Source organism: Diabrotica virgifera, chromosome 7 (assembly GCF_917563875.1).
Source record: "Diabrotica virgifera virgifera chromosome 7, PGI_DIABVI_V3a".
Classification (NCBI taxonomy): Eukaryota; Metazoa; Arthropoda; class Insecta; order Coleoptera; family Chrysomelidae; genus Diabrotica; species Diabrotica virgifera.
Genome location: NC_065449.1, coordinates 37,522,233 through 37,548,834, shown reverse-complemented (window position 1 = coordinate 37,548,834; position 26,602 = coordinate 37,522,233). Strand labels below are relative to the sequence as shown.

General features: G+C 33.0%; 1 protein-coding gene across 2 annotated transcripts in view; it reads left to right on the top strand.

Annotated features, from left to right (window-relative positions):
* The window catches only part of LOC114331525 (netrin-1-like), a 330,627-nt gene that overhangs the window by 198,305 nt on the left and 105,720 nt on the right, over positions 1-26,602 (top strand). The window contains exons 2-4 of one of the 2 annotated variants that reach the window (XM_028281118.2): positions 3,949-4,098; positions 7,057-7,137; positions 24,747-24,839. In XM_028281118.2, coding sequence (XP_028136919.1) covers positions 3,949-4,098; positions 7,057-7,137; positions 24,747-24,839 — 324 coding nt within the window. The remainder of the gene's footprint in view (positions 1-3,948; positions 4,099-7,056; positions 7,138-24,746; positions 24,840-26,602) is intronic. The other variant, XM_028281119.2, reaches the window with a different exon arrangement.

Genomic DNA, 26,602 nt, shown 5'->3' with positions numbered 1-26,602 from the left:
AGAAGAGGTCACCGTAATCATGGGCGATTTCAACGCTAAAGTTGGTAAGGTGAAAACTGATGGATGCACTGGTGAATTTGGATTTGGACAACGAAACGACCGATGTGAACGTCTCGTACAATTTTGCCAAGAAAAAGAATTTGTAGTAATGAACACAATGTTCAGATTACCAAACCGTAGATTGTACACGTGGACATCACCAACGGATAATGCAGACAACATTGTCAGGAATGAAATCGATAATATACTAATCAGGCACTGATAACCTATCCAGGCACTGATATAGAATCGGATCACAATCCGGTGGTGGATGTAGTAAATATAAGTTTAAAGAAACTACAGAAAAATGCAGCTAAACAAAAGATAGACATTAAGCAACTGAAAGACGCAACTATACTGGAAAGGACAAGAGAACAACAGGTAAATAACAATCTTGGAAACCTCGCTGCAAAAAATAGGAACACAGGCAATGTAGAGGACAAATGGATGGAGATAGAAAAGGCCCTTATGACAGCTGGTGAAGGCTCCTTAGCTCCAAGCAAAATTAAGAAAAAGAAATGGATGACAAACGAAATTTTGTACCTCATGGAGGAAAGGCGAAGAAATAAAACCAACAAGACAAAATACAAAGAAGTGAACCGTGAGATTAAGAGAAAAATTAGAGAAGCCAAAGAAAAGTGGATTCTGGAAAACTGCAAGGAAATAGAAGAATATGAAAGAAAATACGATAGCTTTAACATGCATAAAAAGATCAAGGAAATAACAGGTAAAAAAGTGAAACAAGCATCCATCGTATAGGACAAAAAAAAGGTAAAATAACTACAGATTTAAATGAAAAACTGCCAAGATGGACAGAATACATTGAAGAACGTTTTGCAGACGAAAGACCAGAAATAGCAGTGGCAGAACCTACAGACGACACAACAGGGCCTGAAATCCTAAAAAGCGAGAAAGAATATGCTATAAGGAACACAAAAGGGGGTAAAGCTGCAGGACCAGATGAAATTCCTGTAGAATTGTTGAAACTTATAGACGACGACACACTTGAAATAATGGTGAAAGAAATGGCTCTCCTCTACTTTTGTCACAATCCCGAAGACGAATAACGCCAGAGAGTGTTCAGACCACATAACTATAGCATTGATGAGCCACACACTAAAAGTATTTTTAAAAATAATTCACAAAAGAATATTTTAATAAATTAGAAGAGGACATAAGCGCCACACAGTTTGGATTCAGAAGTGGACTGGGAACACGGGAAGCTTTGTTTGGTCTGAGTGTGTTAATGCAAAGATGTTTGGATATAAACCAAGACCTCTACGTAGGTTTCATAGATTTTGAGAAGGCCTTCGATAAAGTCAGACACCAAAAGCTGTATAAAATCCTAAGAAGCAAAAACATCGACAGTCGCGACATTAACATCATATCCAGGTAGTACTGGGGACAAACAGCGAAAATCAAGGTTGATAATGAGTTAACCGAAGAAATTGAGATTCGTCGAGGTGTGCGTCAGGGTTGTGTGCTTTCTCCACTACTATTCAATATACAGGGTGTAACGAAAATACAGGTCATAAATTAAATCACATATTTTGAGACCAAAAATAGTTCGAATGAACCTAATTTACCTTAGTACAAATATGCACACAAAAAAAGTTACAGCCCTTTGAAGTTACAAAATAAAAATCGATTTTTTCGAATATGTCGAAAACTATTAGAGATTTTTTATTGAAAATGAACATGTGGCATGCTTATGGCAGGAACATCTTAAAAAAGAATTATAGTGAAATTTGTGCACCCAATAAAAATTTTATGGGGGTTATGTTCCCTTAAATCCCCCCAAACTTTTGTGTACGTTCCAATGAAATTATTATTGTGGTACCATTAGTTAAATTCAATATTTCTAAAACTTTTTTGCCTCTTAGTATTTTTTCGATAAGGCAGTTTTTATCGAGTTGCGGCTTCTTTTTTAATATGTTTACATAAAAATTTTATGGGGGTTTTGTTCCTTTAAACCCCCCAAATGTTTGTGTATGTTCCAATTAAACTTTTACTGCAGTACCATTAGTTAAACACGGTATTTTTAAAACTTTTTTCCCTCTTTGTATTTTTTCGAGAAGGCACTTTTTATCGAGATATTACTTCTTTTTTAATATGGTTCAAAATATACCTAAAAATGTAAATCATAAATAAATTTTCATATTACATAAATATTCGAAATATCTCGATAAAAACTGACTTTTCGAAAAAGTACTAAGAGGTAAAAAAGTTTTTAAAATATTTTGTTCAACTAATAGTACTACAATAATAATTAAATTAGAACGCACACAAAAGTTTGGGTGGGCTTAAAGGAAGAAAACCCCCATAAAATTTTTATGGGGTGTCCAAATTTCACTATAATTTTTTCTTAAGATACTACTACCATAGGAATGCCACATGTCCATTTTCAAGAAAAGATATTTAATAGTTTTCGATATATTGGAAAAAATCGATTTTCATTTTGTAACTTAGAAGGGCTGTAACTCTTTTTATGTGCACATTTGTACTAAGGTAAGTTAGGTTCAATCGAACTATTTTTGGTCCCAGAATATGTGATTAAATTTATGACCTGTATTTTTGTTACACCCTGTATATAGCAAAACAGTATGTCAGGAAGCGCTCCTAGAGCAAAACATTGGTATGAACATTAACGGAGAGTTAATTAACAATATACGATACGCTGATGACACGCTAATAGTAACAGATAACCCAGCAAATTTACAGTATTTGATGGAAAACATAAACACTCATACCAATAAGTATGGTCTAAAACTGAACACCAAAAAGACTAAATTCATGATTGTAACAAACAAGCTATACACCAATATGAATTTAACCATAAATAATCAGCCAGTTGAAAGAGTTACTTCCTACAAATATTTAGGGGTTTACTTCACTGGTACTAATGACCAGACAAGAGAAATCAAGAGGCGAATTGAGATAGCGAGACAAACGTTTGTCAAAATGAAAAACTTCCTATGCAGCCGGGACATAAATATAAACTTAAGAACGAGAATGTTAAGGTGCTATGTTTTCTCCGTTCTGCTATAAGGCATGAAAGCTTGGACACTGAAAAAGATAAACATCAAAAACATTGAGGCATTCGAGATGTGGTGTTACAGGAGAATGTGGAAAATACCATGGACAGAAAGAGTAACAAATTAAGATGTTTTGCTGAAGATGGGGAAGGAATGCGAAGTCATAAAAACCATACAAACGAAAAAACTGGAGTATCTAGGCCACATAATGAGAGGAGAAAAGTACTCTCCGGTAAGACATATAATCCAAGGAAAAATCTCGGGAAAGAGAAATGTGGGACGTAGGATGATTTCCTGGTTGCGAAATTTAAGGAAGTGGTATGGGTGCAGTTCAATACAGTTGTTCAGAGCTGCAGCTAACAAAGTTAAGATTTCTGTGATGGTAGCCAACCTCCGATAGGAGACGGTACTGCAAGAAGAAGAAGGTAGGTTTCGGAATATAGTCGGGATACGTTTAACTCACCTATTATACCTGGTCGGTTCGGTTATTCTCCGTTCAGCACACAAAGAATGCCCTAGTGGATTTCTGTTCGGTCTTTTATACTATCAGAGATGGTATGAGAACACATTTTGTCTAATACTTAGGCGTACTCTAGATGATAAAATTATATTATCGTCACAAGCAGCTTTTAGCATATATGCCACAGCTTCTGAAAGCATTCAAACTGTATTATTCATTGGTATAGGGTTGGGCAAAGAGAGCTTATTTGAGCTGTTTCATATAAATCTACGCATAGTTAAATTATATGTTTTTTTTTAATTCTTTAACATAAACTAAATACGGTTATCTCGCAAAGTTTTCGTTCAAAATTCCAATCACCAATTAGCGAGTAAGATACGAGTAATGTTTTATTAATTCTCCGTTTTGTTACAGCTTGCGATTGCCATCCAATTGGTGCTTCAGGAAAAACATGCAATCAAGCTACCGGACAATGTCCTTGCAAGGATGGAGTTGTGGGAATCACTTGTAATCGATGCGCTAAAGGATATCAGCAAAGTCGATCACATATTGCTCCATGCATAAGTAAGTACTATTTCTATTTAACTATATTTTTATATCTATCTTTTCAATGTAGTGGATGTGTATGAATACGATGTATTTGATGGAAGAAACTATCTTTTTCTATGGATGCTATACAATGTGAAACTTCTCTCACTACTTACATACATTACATTCAAATAAGTACATTCAAAACGAAGAGTTTCTCAGGCTGTGAGAAAAGTCGGCCATTGCAGTGAGAAATATTTTTTCTCACGGGTTCCATACGTAGAATCGCTGTTTCCATGGTAACATGCACAATACAAACACAAATATTTTTGTCAAATAAAATGTGTCAAATCAAAACTTACCAGAAATTACCTTTCAAAACTGTTCAAATATAACTGGTAACTATAATTTTAAATAAATAAAAGTATATAAATATTAAGAATATTAAATACCTACAATATGTGTATAATATGTATTTTATTTCAATTTTGGCATATAATCTACATAAAGCACTTAAATTATTTAACTTTGAAGTTTGAACTCTTGACAAAAACGCATCCATAGAAGAAGTACAGTGTAAAACACGTGAGAAAACGACATATTTCTTCCTCGCTTGATTTGCAACAAACTTCTGCGCTCGTGAGAAATATGTCTTTTTTCTTTCTTGTTGGACAATATACTATTATTGTAACATACGACAATGGACTGGTCTTAGATATTTGAAATTAGTGGCACACAATTTGGTTTAAGAAATTGTATGACAACAAGAGATGCTTTGTTCAATTTGAAAGTGGTCCAGAAATGCATGGATAAAACATACATACTTGTCCATGTATGGATACAAGTATTTATGTTTCATATACTTTGAAAAGGCATTTTATAAGGTCGGATAAAGAACTTGTAGATATATTAAAAAGTAAAAATATTGCCAGTCGTGATATAAAAATTAAATCTAATCTATAATGGAATCAAACTGCCAGGGTGATAGTAGGGGAGGAAAGTATGCTAACTTTGCAGTTACTCAAGCGTTTTGGAAACCAATTAGGTTGTGAAGAGTAGGTCCAAAACCAAAAAATGTTAAGTTTTCCATAAAGTGGGGGACTTTTCCCATTTTTACTTTCATTTTTCAATTACGACAATACGACAATACTCACTATTACAACTTCTAATGCAAGTCAAAAATGCAGATGAAATGTGGGAAAAATAAGAATATCCTGGCTTAACAATAGATAAAAAAAAATAAAATAAAATGAATAAATAAAAAAAGAATATACTGGAATAGTCTGAATGTAACATTCTACTTTAAACTATACAGTGAGCACGTAAAGGTTGGAATAAATTCATTTTCTCGAGAACGGACGATTTTGGAAAAAATCCCGAAACAGGTCAATTTTTATTTTTAAATTATGACTTTTTGGCATATATATCATACTAGTGACCTCACTTATCTAGGTGTGATGACGTCATCGATGATTTTTTTAAATGAGAATAGGAGTCTTGTTACAGTTCATTTGAAAGGTAATCCAATTCTCTATTCAATAGTGTAAACATTAATATCATTATTTATACAGGCTGTCCAAAAAATTTTTTTCTGAATTAAATTAAATTGACATAAAAAGAAGAATGTATGTAATTTATTTAATTAGAAATACATTTTACTGCTGTCAGAAAACAGAAAAAAAAATTTATTTAAGAAATAAATATTGTTTGTTGCTTAAATTCAATATTAATGCAGCCACCCACCTGCCTCTCGACAGTTTGAACATTTAATTTAAGCGAAAAGCGATGATCATTTTTCAAATAAATATTTTTTTCTGTTTTCTGAGAGCAGTAAAATTTATTTTGAATTAAATAAATTACATACATTCTTCTTTTTATGTCAATAAATTTATTTAAAAAAAAATTTTGGACACCCTGTATAAATAATTATGTTAATGTTTATATTACTGAGTAGAGAATTGAATTACCTTTCAAATGAGATATCACACGACCCCTATTCTCATTTAAAAAAAATCATCGATGACGTCATCACGCCCAGATGGGTGACATCACTAGTATCATATATATGCCAAAAAGTCGTAATTTAAAAATAAAAATTGACCTGTTTCGGTATTTTTTTTCCAAAATTGTCCATTCTCGAGAAAATGAATTTATTCCAACCTTTACGTGCTCACTGTATATCCGCATATCCATGATGATTTTCAACCTTTGGAAGAAAATGAAACTTAAAGAAGAAGAAAAGAAGTAAAAATGTGTACCATTTTTATTCGGTTGCGATGCGAAGGCAAACCAATCTTACTTTTTAATTAGAATACGGAGTGCAGTCCAGTTCCTTTAACCGCGATTTTCTGCTCTTATTGGAGCTTCATCAGAAGAAACGTAGGCACTGTTCTCCATGCCTACGTTTCTTCTGATGAAGCTCCAATAAGAGCAGAAAATCGCGGTTAAAGGAACTGGACTGCACTCCGTATTCTAATTAAAAAGTAAGATTGGTTTGCCTTCGCATCGCAACCGAATAAAAATGGTACACATTTTTATTTTATTTTCGTATTACTCCGTAGAGTAACCAGGTGCATCTTTCAGTTGGAATTTTGCCGGCTGCAGACGGGGGATGTGAATTGAAAAGTGTAGAATTCCTTCCCTCTCGTCTTCACTGCAGCATCCATATGACTTGCAAATTATAGAAGTCTTGGAGGTGTTACCATGAAAATGTACCAATAAGTTTTCAATTTAAAAATCTTTTAGTGATTTTTAATATTTTTCAATATTATTAATTTACTATTAGGATTGAAAACTTGCTTCGTCTTTCTAAGAAAAGAAGTGTTTGTTTAACCAAAACTTGTTTATAAAAATCATTATACCTACTCGTATAACAGAAAATCATTTTTCTCTGTATATAAAGTTGCTACTTTCATAATCTTTTAACTTTCTTTTTTGATTATATTTCTTATTCTATAAGCAAAAAAAAAAGATTTATTTTTATTATTATTACAGAAATTCCTGTAGTTCAGATGATGGCTACCGAAGAAGATAATGAGGGCTACGACGATTATCCGGATACTTCCAAGCCAGGAGGTAAGTTAATATTTACTAATATTAAGATGTTAGCTTAGTTAACCAAAGGAATATTAAGAATAAATATACGGAACAAGCACATAAAAAATATTTAACGGCAGATCTACGTATAGTCACACTTTTATGTTACGATATGTTCTAGCAGAATAACGATTTCAAAATTTTATATATAGATCTAGCAACTATGATCAAATATATTACATGGGCTGTTCGAATTTTTTGATTGTAGGTAGTTTGTTTCCCTAGAGCATATAGTCCGTTTCATCTTTTTTGGTCGATTTGATATTATTGAAACTACTGAAATAAGATGAAACTGTCAATCAACTTACTAAAATTAATAAATCACAATTGAATTACAAATACGTACCTACATACAGATACTAAGCATTTATACGACATACAGACATTTTTCACTAGCCATACGCACTTCTTAAGAACATATTTCTCTCTTATATATCTTCATAGCTCTTGTATAGGAACTATGTCATACGGCTTCTCAAGATCTATAAATACCAAATATATTTCTGCTTGCTTATTTTTCTATTAACTGTCTTAAAGCAAACAAGGCATCCGTTGTCCTTCTTGGAAGAAAACCAAACTATTCTTCTCCTATCTATGTCTCTCTCCTTAACCTTGGCTTTACAGTTCTGTCTCAAATTTTCATGGTACCACCTGATTTATGCAGGTAGGCCAAGGGATTACCGGCCGAAATTACGCCCGCCGTTCCTCATATATACTATTCATAATTTACCACAATACGTCAACTTCTTCGTACCCTAGAGCGTTCCAAACATCCACAGGTATTCCTTCAGATACCACTGCCTTACCATTAGTCATCGTATTTAATGGCTCGACCACCTCATCTCTAGCTATCCTCAGTATTACATTCTCATTTGGGATCCCACATTCTTTATCTCTCCTCTGATGTTCTTCATTTAGCAAATTTCTAAAGTACTCATACTACCTTTGTTTTATTTCAACATCGGTTCTTAAGACTCTCCCATCCGCACTTTTATTCTACTTCTTCTTCTTCTTTAGGTGCCGTGTCTGTATTCAGACGTTGGCCGTCATCATGTTTACAATTTCTTGAAATCTCTCTCTATCGGCTGCTGCGCGAAATAATTCTTCTGCTGTGCAGCCACACCATTGTCTAATATTACGCAGCCATGAAAGTTTCTTTCGACCAATCCATCTCTTTCCCTCCACTTTTCTTTGTATTATAAAGCGAAGCAGATGGTATTTAGGTCCTCTAATTATATGGCCGAAGTATTCTGTTTTTCTCCTCTTTATGATGTTTATGAGCAGACGTTCTGAATTCATCATTTGAAGAACATCTTCATTGGAAGTGTGCGAAACCCACGATATCTTTAGGATTCGTCGATAGCACCACAATTCGAATGCTTCTATTTTGTTTAGCATTGTGGTTTTTAACGTCCATGTCTCACAACCATACAATAGGATAGACCACACATAACACTTCAGCACCTTCTTTCGAATATTCATCGACAGGTTTCTGTTACATAAAACTGGTTTCCAGGTCATAAAAGCCTTCCGTGATATTTCGATCCTAGTTATTATCTCTTCATCAGAGTCACAATTTACATTTAACCAGCTCCCAAGGTACTTGAAATGATTTAGCCGTTCTAACTCCTCTCCATCAAGAGAAAGCTGACCGTGATCTATATTAATCTTTCCAACTGCCATCCACTTTGTCTTTGAAATGTTGATTTTAAGGCCTCTCCGATAACTTGCTTCACTGACTAGATTTAGTAGTGTCTGAAGATCTTGTAAATTTTCAGCAAGAATGGCTGTATCTTCAGCGTATCTAATATTGTTGATTACTTCTCCTCCTAGCCTTGCTCCCTCTTGTCTGTCATCCAAAGCCTCCCTAAAGATTTCTTCAGAGTACAGATTAAAAAGGGTGGGTGATAAAACACAACCTTGTCGTACTCCACGTTTTATCGGCAGTTTTTCAGTACGACTGTTTCCAATTTCAATAGAGGCTATTTGATTGTAATATAAGTATTTCAGCAGTCTTATATCGTAGTGGTCAAGTCCTGTTGCCTGCAGGCAATCGAAAAGTGTATCATGTTGTACTCGGTCGAATGCCTTCTCGAAGTCGATGAAACAAACATACACGTTCTTTCGGAATTCACAACGTTCTTGTATTAAAACGCGCATACAAAATAGTGCTTCTCTAGTTCCTAGACCATTTCTAAATCCAAATTGCTTATTACCCATTCTAGTTTCGCACAGAAGGAATACTCGGTTTTGTATAATACGTAAAAGTATCTTAAGTGTGTGACTCATCAAACTGATTAGTCTAAAACCGCTGCATTTGGTGGGCCTGCTTTTCTTTGGTAATGTTATAAACAGTGACTCCAACCAATCATCTGGTATTTCTCCTTCGTTGTAAATTTTGTTAAAGAAAGTAGTCAAGTAGGTAATGTTTTCCTCATCTAAAAGTTTAAGTAGCTCAAGAGGGATTTGATCTGGTCCAGGTGCTTTATTGTTTTTGGCTTGTTGCATTGCTTTTATGACTTCTGACTTCACTATACTGGGATTTACTTTATTCTACTGCACGTGATCAAGTCTTTTGATGACTTTTCCCTTGCTTTAGCAATGCTGTATAACCTTTTTATCTTTTCGGATTTTTCCAACTCTTTATACAGCTGTGCAGACAATCTTTCCTTAACAGTAGTAGCTACAGCGCCATTTTCTTCCGTCTTTGCTACCTTGTGTATATCCTTATCTTCTTCTCTTTTAAACCTGCCATTCCTCTTTCTAGCCACTTTCCTCACCCTAACTTTCTGTGGCACTTCATATTTCCACACCAAGTTTGTTTGTCCTAGGAGGTGCTTTACCAGCTGTTTTTTCTGCTACTTCTTCTAACACTTGTACCATAACTTTACTTTGAATTCCCAGTCATTCACCGTATCTGTTTCCTGAAACTCTTTCAGCACTCTACATACCTATTTTTAAGAACCTTTTCGATATCTTTATCCAAAGGATATAAGTTGGCTATATTTGTGTTTAAAACAGAAAAATCAATTGTTCCGTTCATTGGACCAGGCCTCGTCACCTGAGTTATTTGCTAGATGTATAACTGGTATAACCCCTCAAGTGTTACTTTACTTAGAGTATCATTCCATACTTTCTTCAAAATATTTTCTGTCCACGATATTTTTAGAATTATTCTGTACACCCAGAGCTCGAATAATTTCAGTTTTTTTATAGGTGTCACATTCAAGGCCCAAGCTTTCATTCTACAAAAACAAAGTCAAAGAAAACTTAGCACCTAGTCAACCTAACTCTTAGCTCCAACTTCAAAATCTTGTGCATAGCACTCTTCTTATTTTGTTGAAATGTACATCGGTAGTAAACGCTTAAATAAACTAAATTATTATTATTATTTTTTCTCTGATTCTGGCCTTGGTTTAGATTAGAACTAGAACCTTTAGCCACGTAATTGTATAACTTATCACTAACTCTAATGTGTAGTGTGTGTGTTGAGTAAGTGTCTTGTTACTTTGCAAAGTCGACGTCATTGTCTTTGCAAAGAGACGCTAATTGTATCCGAACGTCTGAGGTCCCTCCGGTAAGTACCGATCCTACAAGATATACTAAATTATATTAAAAGAAAAACTTCAACCCATTGTCAAAATTTGTTTAGACTTATCTGACAGGTATAACAACTTTTTGTCAGTAAGTCGTTGACAATGTCAGTAAGTTGTACAAATTCTCTCAAAAAAATAGTCCTTATAACAGGTGCCAACAAGGGCCTTGGTTTCGAAATTGCCCTAAAATTATCCCAGAAAAACTTCAAGGTTATCATGGCAGACAAAGATAAACAATTTGAATCCAAAAACAAAATCATCTGCAGGTCTGGTAACGAAGATGTTTACGATTATTTTTTAGATCTCTCTTCGTTTGAATCAGTTAGATGTTTCACTAAAAAACTCTTAGAAAAACAGAGTTATGTCGATGTTCTGGTCAATAACGCTGGTATATTTTGTATGAAACAGCGCAAAACTGCTGACTGCTTAGATGGTGTGATGCAGGTGAACCATTTAGGTCCGTTTTTATTAACTCATCTAATGGTGGATATGTTGAAGACATCTCAAAACCCAAGGATAATATTCGTGACTTCTAACGGTTCTTTCTTCCATGATCTTACAGTTGAAAAGTTGAAGACTCCTAACTATTTTACCCCTCATTTCATTTCAGGTGCTGTTCACTACTATAACACCAAACTTTGCAACATGATAGCTTCTAAAGGTTTTGCAGAAAAATTACAAAAAAACAATATCATGAGTAACTGCGTACATCCACGAATGATGAATACCACTTTGTTAACGAAAAGTCACAAAGGAAGAGGCGACTTTTGCTCAAATCTTGAGGAATCAGCTGCAAAGTTTATTGTAAAAAGTGTTACTAGGGATGCAGCCCAGTGTGTGAATGCTGTAGCTTTCTTAGCATATTCCGATAAAGTTAAAAATGTGAGCGGAAGGTATTTTTGTGATTATCAAGTTCACAGAGAACCTCGAGTTTTAGAGGATAAACAGTTTTGTGATGCAATTTGGAAGGAGAGTGAAAAACTTGTAGGCTTGCAATAGGCTGGAGTAATCAGTTTTAGAAAAATCATTTTAAAAAATATATATAATAAGAAAAAATAAAATTATCTTAAAATTGTAAACAGAAGTTTTTAATGGTGAAATGACTTATCATGCATTGCAGAATCGAGACACTAAGTTGACTCTATTAATATCTGTATGATTAAGATACACATTTTGTTTTTTTGCTTTTTCTTTCCAATTTGACATTATTTTGTGAAGCCGTTTTCCATAACTTTCTTTTTAGTACATTCTTTCACGGTTTTTGCTGTAAATTTTAAAGAACCGCTTGGATTGACATGAAAGGCAAACGTATAGCTAACATGTCAAATAAAAAAAGTGATATTGTGCCGATGTGTGATTTTGCCCTGTGGGTGACTTTCACCCCCTCTTGGGGGTGAAAAAATATATGTCCAAAATAAGACCGGAAATGGATAAACTGACTAATTTTAAGTAACTTTTGTTCTACAGAGCTTTTTCGCCACGTCAACACATTTCAAGTTATTTGCGAGTGAATATGTTCATTTTTCAACAAAATAACCACGTTTTTAGAGGGTTTTTCGCAAATAACTCAAAAAGTAAGTATTATGCGAAAAAAATATTCTTAGCAAAAATATAGCTTGTAAAAAAGTAAAAAAAAATGGTGTACGCTTGAGGTCTCTGGACCTCGCAAAACCAGAGTTATAGCCAATGAAAAATAGGTTTATATTCGCCAAATTTCAAATGGACTATTTCAACGTGAAATATCCAAAAAATGAAGCACTTTTTGGGAAAAACCTATTATAACTTTTTTAAAGTGTTTATTTCTGTTTTTATAACAAGTTTCTAGCATCAAAAAATGTAAGCAAGTCACGCTCAAAATAAAGTTGGTCCCTTTTGTTTTGCCAAAAAAAATCAGGAAGATCACCCCCTAACTAGCAACCTAAATGAAAATAATCATTACCGCTTCACAAATTATTTTACTTATGTTGGTTTTAAAGTAAAATTTTTTAAAATTTTAATTTTGAAAAAATTATTTTTTTCAAAATAACTTAAAAATTGTTAGAGGTACCAAAAATCTCAAAAAAACAAAAAGGTCAGCATTGTTTTTCTGAATATCTTGTATATTTTTGTTTTTCTGTAAGACAAAAATTGATTAAGATTTGGTGTTTCTAAATTTGCATACACTCGTGATCAGTGACTCGTTCAAGCTCTTTTAACTACAGCCCTTTTAGAAATAAGGACTTTGAACCGATGAAACTTACAGATCATATAAACAATACATACACGAGTAAAGAAACTTGTGAAGTGGTAACGATTAAGTTCATTTGAGATACTAATTAGAAGGTGATTTTCCCGATTTTTTTATAAAAAAAAGGACTAACTTCATTTTGAGCATAACTTGTTTACTTTTGATGCTAGAAACTTTTTTTATAAAACAAAAAGAACAGTTTAAATAAGTTATGATAAGTTTTCCCCAAACAGTGCTTTATTTTTTGGTTATTTCACGTTAAAGTATTCCATTTGGAATTTGACGAATATAAACCTATTTTTCATTAGCTGTAACTCTCCTTTTCCTGGGTCAAGAGAGCTAATATATACAACGTTTTTTCAATTTTTACAGGCTATATTTTTGCTAAGAATGTTTTTTTCGACAAAATACTTACTTTTTGAGTTATTTATGTAAAACCGTCTAAAAACGTGGTTATTTTGTTAAAAAATGAACATATTCACTTGCAAATAACTCGAAAAGTATTGACTTAATGAAAAAACTCTATAGAACAAAAGTTACTTAAAATTAGTCAATTTATACATTTCCGGACTTACTGTGTACGTATATTTTTGCACCCCCGAGAAGGGCTGAAACCCACCCCCAAGGCAAAGGCACACATCCGCACAATATCACTTTTTTTCATTGACTTGTTAGCTATGTGTGTGCCAAATTTTATGTCAATCCAAGCGGTTCTTTAAAATTTAGAGGTTTTGCAATATTTTACCGTTAAAGAACGTATATGTCTTAGATTAACGAAACCGGTTAACGAAATCGTTTCGTTAATCTAAGGTATATGTACTAATTAACGCTTTCCAATTTGTTTTTCCAGTTGTAAGTTTGTTTTTGTTTAACCGTGTTTTTCCGTAAAAGCATATCTCGGAGCAAACGTGGCCTCAGATTCCAACCCACTTAATACCAGGATTACATTCACACTTAAAAACATGAAAAGACACCAAAGGATTCCTAGACACAAGCAAACTTTAAGAAACCAATGTAAAAGAATGCCTCTAACACTAACTGCATATGGACTGTACCAAACTGATAATAGGAACTACCTCCAGAACAAGAAACTAGCAGATATGGAAGACGCAGATGACATCTGTTTCGTAGCGAACACAATAGATGATATGAAGAGCATGTCAAAGAAGCTAGAGGTAAAATCGGTAGAAGTGGGTCTTAAAATCAATACGAACAAGACAGTAGAGATGAGAATAGGAGTATCTAAGTGTGACAAACTATACATCAACTAACAAGAAATAAAACAGGTTCAAGAATTTTTCTACCTGGGCAGTATAATCAGTGCAAAAGGTGGAGCTCAAGCAGATATTAAACAGAAAATACGAAAAGCACAACATTCCTTTGGAACCCTCGCAAATATATGGAGATCAACACAGATTAGCCAAAATACTAAAATAAGGCTATTTAATAGTAACGTGAAAACTGTGCTACTTTGTGGGAGTGAAACATGGGCGATAACTGACGGAAATGTAAATAAAATCCAAGTTTTTGTAAATAGATGTCTACGTAAAATTCAAAAGGTGTATTGGTCCAATACCATAACAAATGTAGCGCTATGGAGGAAAACCGAACAAGAACCCATCAGAACAACAATAAAGAGGAAAAGATGGAACTGGCTGGGACACACCCTGAGGAAAGAAAATGGAGACATAACAAAACAAGCACTCAAATGGAGTGCAGTAGGACGAAGAAGTAAAGGACGCCCGACCAAAACATGGAGGAGTACCATTGAAGAAGACTACAAAAGTATGAAGAAAACCTGGGGAGAAATAGAAACCATGGCCGGAAATAGAGGGGAATGGAGAAGCTTCGTGGATGCCCTATGCTCCTTCACGGAGAAACAGGATTGGATATATAAACTGATAATAGACACCAATAATACTGACGAACACTGGGATCGATTAAAATATTGTCTCCTGGAATTGTGTAAAGAATTACAAAAGACTCCTACAAGGAGAAGAAAGGAATGGATGAATGACGAGATACTCGATATGATGGAACAATGGAGACTACGTAAGAGCAAAGATAATAATAAACACAGTGTAAATAACCACGAGACCAGGAAGATGTAAAATCAGACAAAAAAAACACTTTGGAGAGAAATGCAAAAAAGTCGAGGACCTTCAAAAAAGATACGTTTTATTTAATCTACACAAGACAGAATATTACTCGCATTAAAAAACAATGAAGAGAGGGAAAAGCCCTGGAGCTAACATGCTTCCTACCGAAATACTAAAAATTATAGAAGAGAACCACATTGACGTTTCAGTGACACTCTTGAACCATACGATATAGCTCACGCGTATTACCCAAAAACTGGTTAACGTCGATCTTTATTCGTCTCCCCAAAAAGAAAATCGTAGGAGAATGTGGCAATTATTGTACCATTAGCTTGATGTCCCATTTGCTAAGTTACTACTAAAAGTCGTCCACAACCGAATATATCATAAACTGGACATACATAAAATATGTAGACATTAATGATACACAATTTGGATTTCACGAAGGCCTAGGTACAATACGTGTGAAGCTCTTTTTTCAATTAATACACTGTTACTAAAGTGCCTGGACGTCAATCAAAATAATAGGAATGTTTAATAACTGTAATAAAGCATTCGATAAAATACGACATGAATAATTAATGAATGTGCTAAAATCAAAGAAGATAGGCTACAATGACATCAGGATCATATCGAATTTATACTAGCAGCAAGCAAAAATACGAGTTAAAGAATAGTTGCAAGAGGAATTTGAAATTATACGTCAGGTGAGAGGGATGCGTATTGTTGCCAATTCCTTTGTAATGCCTTTGCGGAAGAGATGCTGAAAAAAGCTCTGGGGTTGACACAACTAGAATAAAAGTAACTGGAGTTCCCATTAAAAACATTGGATATGCAATTGACACTGTCATCTTAGCCAAGCAAAATATTTAAGAACTTCAGAGACTGGTGGCAAGAATAGCAGAGTATGAAAAAGAATAAGGTCTAACAATAACCGTCAAGAAGAATCTTTAACGAAAATCTTCTAATAAATGAAAACAATGTTGAACGAGTGGACAAACACGAAAATCTTGGAACAATGATTAATTCCACAAATAATTACGTCCAGGAAATCAAAATCAGAATAGAACAGGCTGCAATAACTTTCAACAAAATGAGAAGAGTATTACAAACAAAAAATTTAAAGTTGGAGCTAAGAGTGAGGTTGGCGAGATGCTAGGTTTTTTCGACTTTGTTTTATGGAATGGAAACTTTTACCTCAAATACGACATCAATGAAAAAACTGGAATCATTCGGGTTGTGGCTGTATAGAAGAATTCTGAAAATATCGTGGATAGAAGGCGTCACAATCAATGAGGTTCTGAGAAGAATGAATAAAGAAATGTAAATCTTGAATTCAATCTAAACCTGAAAATTGGAGTGTCTGGGACATATTACACATAGGGAAAGATAAAACTTGCTTCAACTGATTATGTAAAGCATGAGAGAATGGTGCGGATGTACATCAAATAATCTTTTCAGAGCAATCGTCTCTAAAGTCCGAATGATGACTGCCGACCTTCATCACGAAGATGACACTTGAAGAAGAATAAAAATGTATGAAAAAAAATCTTCGTGTGTCTTTAACACTATTTCTTGAATATTACTTTCCCTCGTATATGTACTACGTCGGTCAATCAGTCCTGGGCTTAACCATGAGATGAGGACTTCTCGGGAAAGAGAAATGTGGCACGTAGGAGAATTTCCTGGTTGCGAAATATAAGGGAGTGTTACGGGTGCAGTTCAATACAATTATTCAGAGCTGCAGCCAATAAAGTTAAGATTGCTGTGACGGCAGCCAACCTCCGATAGGAGACGGTACTGCAAGAAGAAGAGGACTCTAATGAATTTTCCATTTATCAATTCGGTAGTCCTAACCTTTAAAAGCATGGTAAAAATGAACTAATTGGGCTTTGAAGCTTCCACACCCACCGTATAGTCCAGATCTGGTTCCCAGCGATTACCACGTTTTTTCCGATCTTAAAAAGATGCTCCGTGGCAAGAGATACCGCTCCGATGAGGAAGTAATTGCCGAAGCTGAAGCCTATTTTGAAGACAAAGATAAATTTTTCCAAGGACGGCAAGGACGTCATTGTATCGCCGCTAAAGGAGATTATTTTGATGAATAAAGAACACTATCTAGCTACGGAAGGCTCAAAACAGAAGTGGAAGATTAAGTGAATAGAGCAAACAGAGCCGCAGGTTGCCTGAATGACACAATATGGAGAAATAAAAATATCGGGAAAGAAATGAAAGGCAGAATTTACAAAACAGTCATCAGACCAATAATGACATACGCGGCAGAAACACGACCCGACACAGAGAGGACAAAAAGATTGCTCGAAACAGCGGAGATGAAAACCCTTCGAAAAATCGATGGTAAGACTCTATGGGACAGAGCTAGAAGTACAGATATACGACGGAGATGCAAGGTGGATAACATTAATAACTGGGTAAGAAACAGAAGAATAGAATGGCATGACCACATAAGCCGAATGACAACAAATAAGGTAGTCAGGACAGCGAGAGACGGTTCCCCAATAAGAAGACGATCAGTGGGAAGACCACGAAAACGATGGAACGACAACTGACTAGAAGCACATTGAAAAAACAGACAGAGTCATGTCTATACAAAAAGAAGAAGAAGAAGAAGAAAGAATAATTTTTGCAAAAAAAAACTCTTTTCCTAGTTAGGCCCGGGACTTATTGACCGACCGACGCGACGGGTTATATTTTATTTGGTTGTAAAAAGATTGACAAAAAAGATTTAATATTGAACAAAACAATATTACCATACTTTTTACTGCTTTCTTTGCGAAACTAAAACGTATGCCTAAAAGCATTTTCATTCGACTAGAGACGTGTCAACAATACATAAGTTTGTGTCAAAAAAATTTTGAGCGTAGGGGATATTCCCTTTCCGCTGACATGAAAGTTTGATACATTTATATAAATTTCGATTCATTGAAAGAATGAAATATGGTTTTCTAGTGGTATTTCTTCTCGAATATACCAGATTGAATACACGAAGAAAAATATTAGTTTATGTTCTTGTACAAATTTATTATGATATATTCGTATCCCCTATATTATTATATACATTGGCGCCCCAAGGTTAAATCGCTACAAATTATTGGTATGTGGGTACGTTTCACTTGGGTAGGTTTATTATCACTACACAGATTTTTACTTTTTATGGATTGATATGTTTTTCTATTTTCACAATATTATTTCATTAACATTTGCAAATTTAATATAATCCGTCCCACCTTGACTTTACAGTATAGGGAACATTGACAATGCAGTAGGCTATTGATTATGTACTATAGAAAGGAACTACAACGTTAACGGGGTTTTATTATTTCATATGGTCAATGAATCTCTTTATATGAAAAAACCGCGGAGTGCTAACATTTAGAGGAGTGCGTTTTTGACAAATGGGTAAATTAGTCCCTGGGCACAGGTTACATTAGGGTGAGTTCTATGCACTTTTGGTACAAACAGGTCTACATAAAAATTGTTCCTGGTTAAATTTCCTATCTACATATAACTTTTTAAAGTCAAAGATACTTTTTTTTTACAAAAATATATTCAAAAGAAAAAGCACAAAGAAACCCAAAAGAAAGAAATTTTGTTTTTTGTCCCATAACTTTTGTCCAGGGAGATATAGGTATAGACATTGCTTCACAGAAAAAAAACTTACATATTTTGTCTCTAAAATAATGTTTAGTACAGGTCATTAGGATTTACAGTTTTCGCAATATGATTTTTCGAAGTTCACCACTCACAGCAATTTTGGGCAATTTTCCCTGTTATTTCGCAAATATTTTTCGGTAACTTTTTTCTACGCAACTTTAGGCATATGCAATGGTACATGTAAGAGGAATAGAAATTAATTACCTTTAAAATGTTCTACTGTATAATGTTGTACGACTTCTTTTAAAGAGGTTATCTTTTTCAAGATTTTATACTTTAACCGAGTTTTTATATTTTTTACGATTATTTTTTAAATTTCCCATTATAACTTTTTTTTCTTCTACATTTAGGTATATATTATATAATAAAAATTAAAGCTTATTCTGTTTACTTTAAAATGGTGTATTATAAAAAAATTCTAGGATTATTTTTGAATAAGATATGCTTTTTTAACGTGTAATAAGTACATACTTGCAACGGTTTTTGATTTTAGGATTATTTTTTAAATTTCTCATTATAACTTTTTTATGTGCTTGTGTGTTATGATTGAATCTTATTTTTTATAGGTAATACTTTGGATCCACTTGACTCGGCCGGGCAAACTTCAAAATATGGATTAATTCCAATATTTACTGTCATAGCCCCTGCACCACAAGCTTTGCTTGAAAGAATAGCATGTAAATGTACAAAAGGATGTACAAAAAACTGCGGTTGTAGGAAGATAGGAATTAGTTTTTCAATATTCTGAAAGGGTGCATGTGCATGGGTACTAATTGTGGGACTCTAAGATAACTGAGGTGTCAGAGGAAGATATTGAAGCTAATGCTAACGAAGAGATGGACTTTGATTTTGAAATTTTTTAAATGTCAACGTTTAAATAATTTTAACTAAAGTGATGTTTTCTAAGACTAATGTTTATGTAATTTTTGTAAAAGAAATAATTTTAAATAATACAGGTAAAAAAATATCAAAGAATCACTCGGTTTCCATTATTTAAATATAGAAGATACACCATTTTAAAGAACAGAAAGTAAGCCCTCTTTATTGAACAATATATAGTATATTCATGTACAAGAAAAAAAAATTATAATGAGAAAATTAAAAAATATTCCTAAAATCAAAAATCGTTGCAAGTACTTATTACATTTTGAAAAATAATAATATCTTATTCAAAAATAATCCTGGAATTTTTTGTAATACACCATTTTAAAGTAAAAAAGTTATAATGAGAAATTTCAAAAATAATCGTAAAAAAATGTAAATAATAATATTTTTTTTGTATTAGGTATTATGTAATATATAATATAATTTATATTATATATACTATATATAATATAATATTATATAATATATAATATATCATATAATAATATAACTTTATTTTTATATGATATTATAAAAAATCGTTAAAATTATAAAATTTTGAAAAACCATAATCTCTTTAAAAAAAAGTCGTACGACGTTATACAGTAGACCATTTTAAAGCTAATTAATTTCTATTTCTATTACGTGTACATTTCATATACCTAAATTTACGTGGAAAAAAGTTACAGAACAATATTTGCGAAATAACAAGGAAAATTGCCCAAAATTGCTGTGAGCGGCGAACTTTGAAAAATCATATTTGGAAAACTATAAATCCTAATTACCTCTACTAAACAAAATTTTAAAGAAGAAATATGTAGATTTTTTTTCTGTAAAGCAATGTCTATACCTATATCCTCGTGGACAAAAGTTATGGGACAAAAAACAAAATTTCTTTCTTTTGGGTTTCTTTGTGTTTATTCTTTTGAATATATTTTTGTACAAAAAAGTATCATTGACTTTAAAAAGTGATATTTACATAGGAAATTTAACCAGGAACAATTTTTATGTAGGTATGTTTATACCAAAAGTGCATAGAACTCACCCTAATGTAACCTGTGCCCAGGGACTAATTCACCCATTTCTCAAAAACGCACCCCTTTAAATGGTAGCACTCCGCGGTTTTTTCATATATATATGTCCATTGACCATATGAAATAATAAAAGCCCGTTAACGTTGTAGTTCCTTTTAGCTATCTTATTTTGAATATAATCAATAGCCTACAGTCCTTATGAGAGTTTTTAGCGCGATGATGCCGCGGTGAACTGTTTTAGAAAGACAATCTACAATTTTAGGATTTAGTCGAGGCACTGAAGGATTGAAGTGTCGATTTTTTTGCAGTAAGACGGTATTTAATGCGGATTGGTGCGTTGGATTCGTGAGAATGTCAGGAAATTTTGTGAACTAATGTAATGAATAAGAAATCTCAAATTGCATTTGTGCGTAAGAAAAACGCATTTCAAAAGTGCATTTTGAAATAGGCAATTACATTTTATGTGCAGGTACCTACATGCTTCTGTGTTTACGAATGTTTTGTATAAATGTACCTATTTACGAATGTTTCTTCTAAAATCTAGGAATAATTTATTAATTTTATAATACATTTAAATATGTAGTAATTTTCTTTACAATTTTTACTTACCTATTTGTTTTTTATACCTAATATCGCTCGTGTGTAGCAAGTGTCTGCGTAGGCTAGCGGTATGTGTATCTAGTTACGGACGTGTTAGTACTTGGTTCGATTCCCCATAAGGAAAAAATTTTTGTTTATTATTAATGGTTATTGACATCTTAGACTATTATTTGGACTTAAAAAATAATTAAAATAATTAATCGGGATGTTGCCCAACTATTTACCGAGTTGCAAATTTATAATAATTGCCTATTTCAAAATGCACTTTTGAAATGCATTTTTCTTATGCACAAATGCAAGTTTAGATTTCTTATTCGTTGCATTAGTTCACAAAATTTCCTGACATTCTCACGAATCCAACGCACCAAACTGCATTAAAATCCGTCTTACTGCTCCAAAAATCGACAGTAAGGCCTTTTTTTGTGCTTCAATGCCTCGACTAATTCGTATGCGTTTAAGTTTATTTGATATACTATAGTTATTACGCATATGAATCATAAAATTGTAGATTGCCTTTCTAAAACAGTTTTAATTTAATCTCTCTTATGTTCGATTACAAATTCTTTTTGATAAAATCGGCATCACCGTGCTAAAAACTCTCATAAGGACTGCATGGCCTATGTTCCCTATATTGTAAAGTGGGAACGGTGGGAACGTCCCAAGGTGGGACGGACTATAGATTTGTTGACTACTAGATTTTTGCATTTTTTTTTCATATTTCATATTTTGTTTATGGTTGCTGCTCATTTACTGATTTTTTTAAATTAATTGTATATAATATCACAAGAGAGAAAATTTTGCCGGCAATATTTTCGACTGGTATGAAAGTTTGTTGCCTGGCAATTTTCTCGAATTAAATTTTGACTTAAATTACGAGACGTCAGTCGAGTGATTTTGTCAAAATTTCATAAGCGAAAATTGCCAAAAGGCAACGAACTTGAATGAAACCAAACCAGGAGAAAATTTTGCCGGTAAATAATTTTCTCTCGATTGATATTCGACAAGAATATTTCACGAGACAATTAATGCACCATATATTTATTTGGTATTACCAGACACTTTCGTGACGGATCTGTCATAGTCATAATTTTGTCGCTGAGAAATCACGTCGCTAAGGAGTTTTGTCAGTAGGAAACGGTGCGTTGCTATGAAGTTTTATCAGTTAAAAACAGTCTAATGAAATAGTCTATGTAATCTTATTAATTTTTTTTAAAGTGCCTAGCCGGGTAAGATGGTGAAAAGTGCCCCCAGCTCGATTGAAATTCCATATAGGACACTTTTTAGCACATATAGAGGAACTCACTTTCTGAAATTTTTAGCCCCCTAGGTGGTCACGTGACCCCCCTAGAGCCTAATTAGGCTTTTTATGTTTCTATTTTTTCTCTCAGCCGCAGTAAGAGCTAGCCAAAAACCTTTTTTAAAAAAGTTGTAAGTTTCAAAAAGATCTATAAGGAAATTTTTTTTTAATTTTTTGGCGGGAAATTCGAATTTTTAGAACCATTTTAAACTTTTAAATACCTGTGAAAAAATAACTAAGACACTCGTTTTTACCAAAATTAATTATAATGTGTATTTTTGCACAATATTTCACCCTTAATTTTTTCAGATTTTTAAAATTGGTGAAACGTACCTTTAAAAATAAAAAACCGCATTTTTTGGGTTTTTTTTTTCGTTTTTTGATACAATTTTATACATCTTTTTCAAAAAATTTAACACCGTCACTAGAATAGGTAAAAAACTAAAAAATCATTGGGGTTTGCTTAATAAAAATTTTTTGTAACGATATCCATTTTCAAGATACAGGGCGTTGAAGAAAACAAAATTTTACATATTTTTTACGATTTTGCCGAAACTACTGGCAACATTGTAATAAAACTTGGCGGGTTTTAAGAGGTAGTTATTGTGCATGTTTTGACATACAACTAAGGATTTAATATTCATCATTGGCGCGCATAGGGGTAATGGTCTGAACTTTTCAAAGAAAAAAAAGATAGTACGCCACTGACATATTTCAAATTAACAATCATTTTTGAATTCCTCGTTCAATTTTCAATAAAAAATCTATCTTCTCATTTTTTCATACGACGCGCCGTTTTGCTGCAAAAAATAAAATATCTTAACGCTTCCAAAGTATTCGAATTAATTTTGATAATAATGGATGTATGAGTTTATTATGTAGATGTAGAAAGTACTAGAAGTTCGAATAATTTGTAAGGGTTAAGATCTTTTATTTTTTGAATAAAAATGGCGCGTCGGATGAAAAAATAAGAAGATACATTTTTTGTCACAAATTGAACGAGAAATTCAAAAACCATTGTTAATTTGAAATATGTCAGTGGAGTACTATCTTTATTCTTTAAAAAGTTCAGACCATTACCCCTATGCGCGCCAATGATGAATATCAAATCCTTAATTGTATGTCAAAACATGCACAATAACTACCTCTTAAAACCCGCCAAGTTTTATTACAATGTTGCCAGTAGTTTCGGCAAAATCGTAAAAAATATGTAAAATTTTGTTTTCTTCAACGCCCTGTATCTTGAAAATGGATATCGTTACAAAAAATTTTTATTAAGCAAACCCCAATTATTTTTCAGTTTTTTACCTATTCTAGTGACGGTGTTAAATTTTTAGAAAAATATGTATAAAATTGTATCAAAAAACGAAAAAAAAACCGAAAAAATGCGGTTTTTTATTTTTAAAGGTACGTTTCACCAATTTTAAAAATCTGAAAAAATTAAGGTTGAAAGATTGTGCAAAAATACACATTATAATTAATTTTCGTAAGAACGAGTGTCTTAGTTTTTTTTTCAGAAGTATTTAAAAGTTTAAAATAGTTCTAAAAATTCAAATTTCCCGCCAAAAAAATAAAAAAAAAATTTTTCATATAGATCTTTTTGAAACTTACAACTTTTTAAATAAAGTTTTTGGCTAGCTCTTACTGCCGCTGAGATAAAAAATAAAAACTTAAAATGCCTAATTAGGCTCTAGGGGGTCACGTGACCACCTAGGGGGCTAAAAATTTCAGAAAGTGAGTTCCTCTATATGTGCTAAAAATTGTCCTATATGGAATTTCAATCGAGCTGGGGGCACTTTTCACCATCTTACCCGACTAGGCCCTTTTCTTGAAACTTAAATAGGTGGTATGATATACTCCATAATTATTGATTGAATAGTTTTCATGATCCAGCTAATTTGCATTTTATATTTCCTTGTGTTTGAAGTTCGTCAGGGTGGTCCGTGGTCATATTATTTTTAAAACGTCTTTTACAAAAGTGAGACAAGAATATATTGATATTTATGTTTATCTACTTTAAAGAAAACTGTGCTACTCTGCATTTCCAAATCGGAATAATATTAATATATTGTTTAATGATGTATATATCGCATGGGGCATTTTTGGAACGTGAGAATATAGAGTGACTAACTAAATTTGTATATAATATTTATAGATAATTAAGACAATTATTTTAAGTAAAACATTTTATTTCAGATACTCCCAGGGTAGTTTACCATTTTACCCAGTTTAAATTAAAGAGACTTAACACCAACCACTTCAACAAGCAGCGCAAATATTTTAAATTAAGTGAGGAAAATGATTTACTGCCTGTTGTCTGCTTTATGTAAAGGGTTTTACTAACTTCACTCATTTAAAGTTGTTTATATATACGGGGTTGCGTAAAAGTCTGGCAACAACGTGCTATCTGTGAAATGAATAAACTTAAACGGAATAACATTGTAATCTGCATTTTTAGTAGGACATTCAGGAATGTTAATGTCTAGGTGAGATTTAAAAGAAACTACCATTTTTCGTCAGAGATGCATCAGTCGATGAGGTGTGCTGAAGTGGTCATCGAAATCACCCCATTTGACACCACTTGTTTTTTTTCTCTGGGGTTACCCGGAAAATCGAGGTTATGTTAACAGACTAACTAACTTAAATCATCTAACACAAATGGACAGCATTTTCCAAATAAAGCATTTATTGTAAAGAAGAAATTGCAATTTAGTCCAATAGTTCAGTTTTATATGTTGTAAGATAATATAAATATGTGAAAAATAACACTTTGAGTAAATGTCATTCAATTATATTGAACTAATTGTTTCTTAATATTATGTAACGTAACCAGCATTGATGGAAGACGGAAGAAATAAGCTATAATTTTTATTGATACATCGCTCAATCTACGTTGATATTAATTTGAAGAAATAGAAAATGGCGGCGATATACGAAACAGTGACGTCATATAAACTTAAAATATATGTATTCTAAAAAATGCAGGACACAATGTCATTTGGTATACCACAATTTCATAATTATATATTTATTCGTTTCAAATATAGAACAATTTTGTCAGACTTCTTCGCAACCCTGTGAAAGCTTTTATATTCACACGACTTCATTTTCATTATCACCAAAGCTAACACCTACATATGTTTTGCTTTGAGCATCAGATTCATTATTCACTTTCAACATTTTTTATTTTTAGTTGTTTAATGATACATTTTAAGATTAATTTGAAAATCTGATACTTTATGATTGGTTACCAGTAACTAAATGTAGCAGCATAAATTATTAAAACAATCAATGACAGAATTATTTTCCCCTTATTCTGCAGATTTATTAAATATACCAAAAAAAAACATCAAGACTGTCTGAAATTTTGACAAACTCTTGATAAAAGTCTGGAATGTTAAATATTCCTGGAGCCAGAGGTATTTTAACCCTCTGCGGCGGGTCAAAAGCTTATGGAGACCAACTGGTGAGAACTTACCTTGCTTGTAATCTAAATGAGAACTGGAACATAATCAAACAAATTAAAAAACGTAAAGAGATGGCCAGAGCTGCATTTTTTAAGATGGAGAATATCTTATGTGAAAACAATATCATTTGAGGCTGAAAAGTAGGTTAGTAGGATGTGTTCTCTATGCTTTTATAGTACGGTGTCGAGGGTTGGACTTTAACGGATACACTTCTCAGAAAAACCTTTGGATGTCTCTTTGAAATCTGTGTGTATGGTAAAATCCTACAAATAAGTTCGGTCGATAGAAATAGAGTTCGTAATAAAATAAGATAGGCGGAAGAAATGAACCAGGTTGAAGAAGAACGTCGTGGCTTAGAAACCTGAGGTAATGGTTTAACAGATAAATATCATTCCTTTTCCGAACTGCCATCAACAAAATCTTCTTCTTCTTCTTCTTTTTCTTTTATGTACGCAATAGGTACTACCTGTTTTTCTTCAACGGTGCCTTTTATTCTGCCCCTAAAATTGTCGTTTCATCTTTTTCTTGGGCGTCTTATACTTATTTTGCCTAACGGTGACTTGTCCCTGGCTATTCTTACTATCT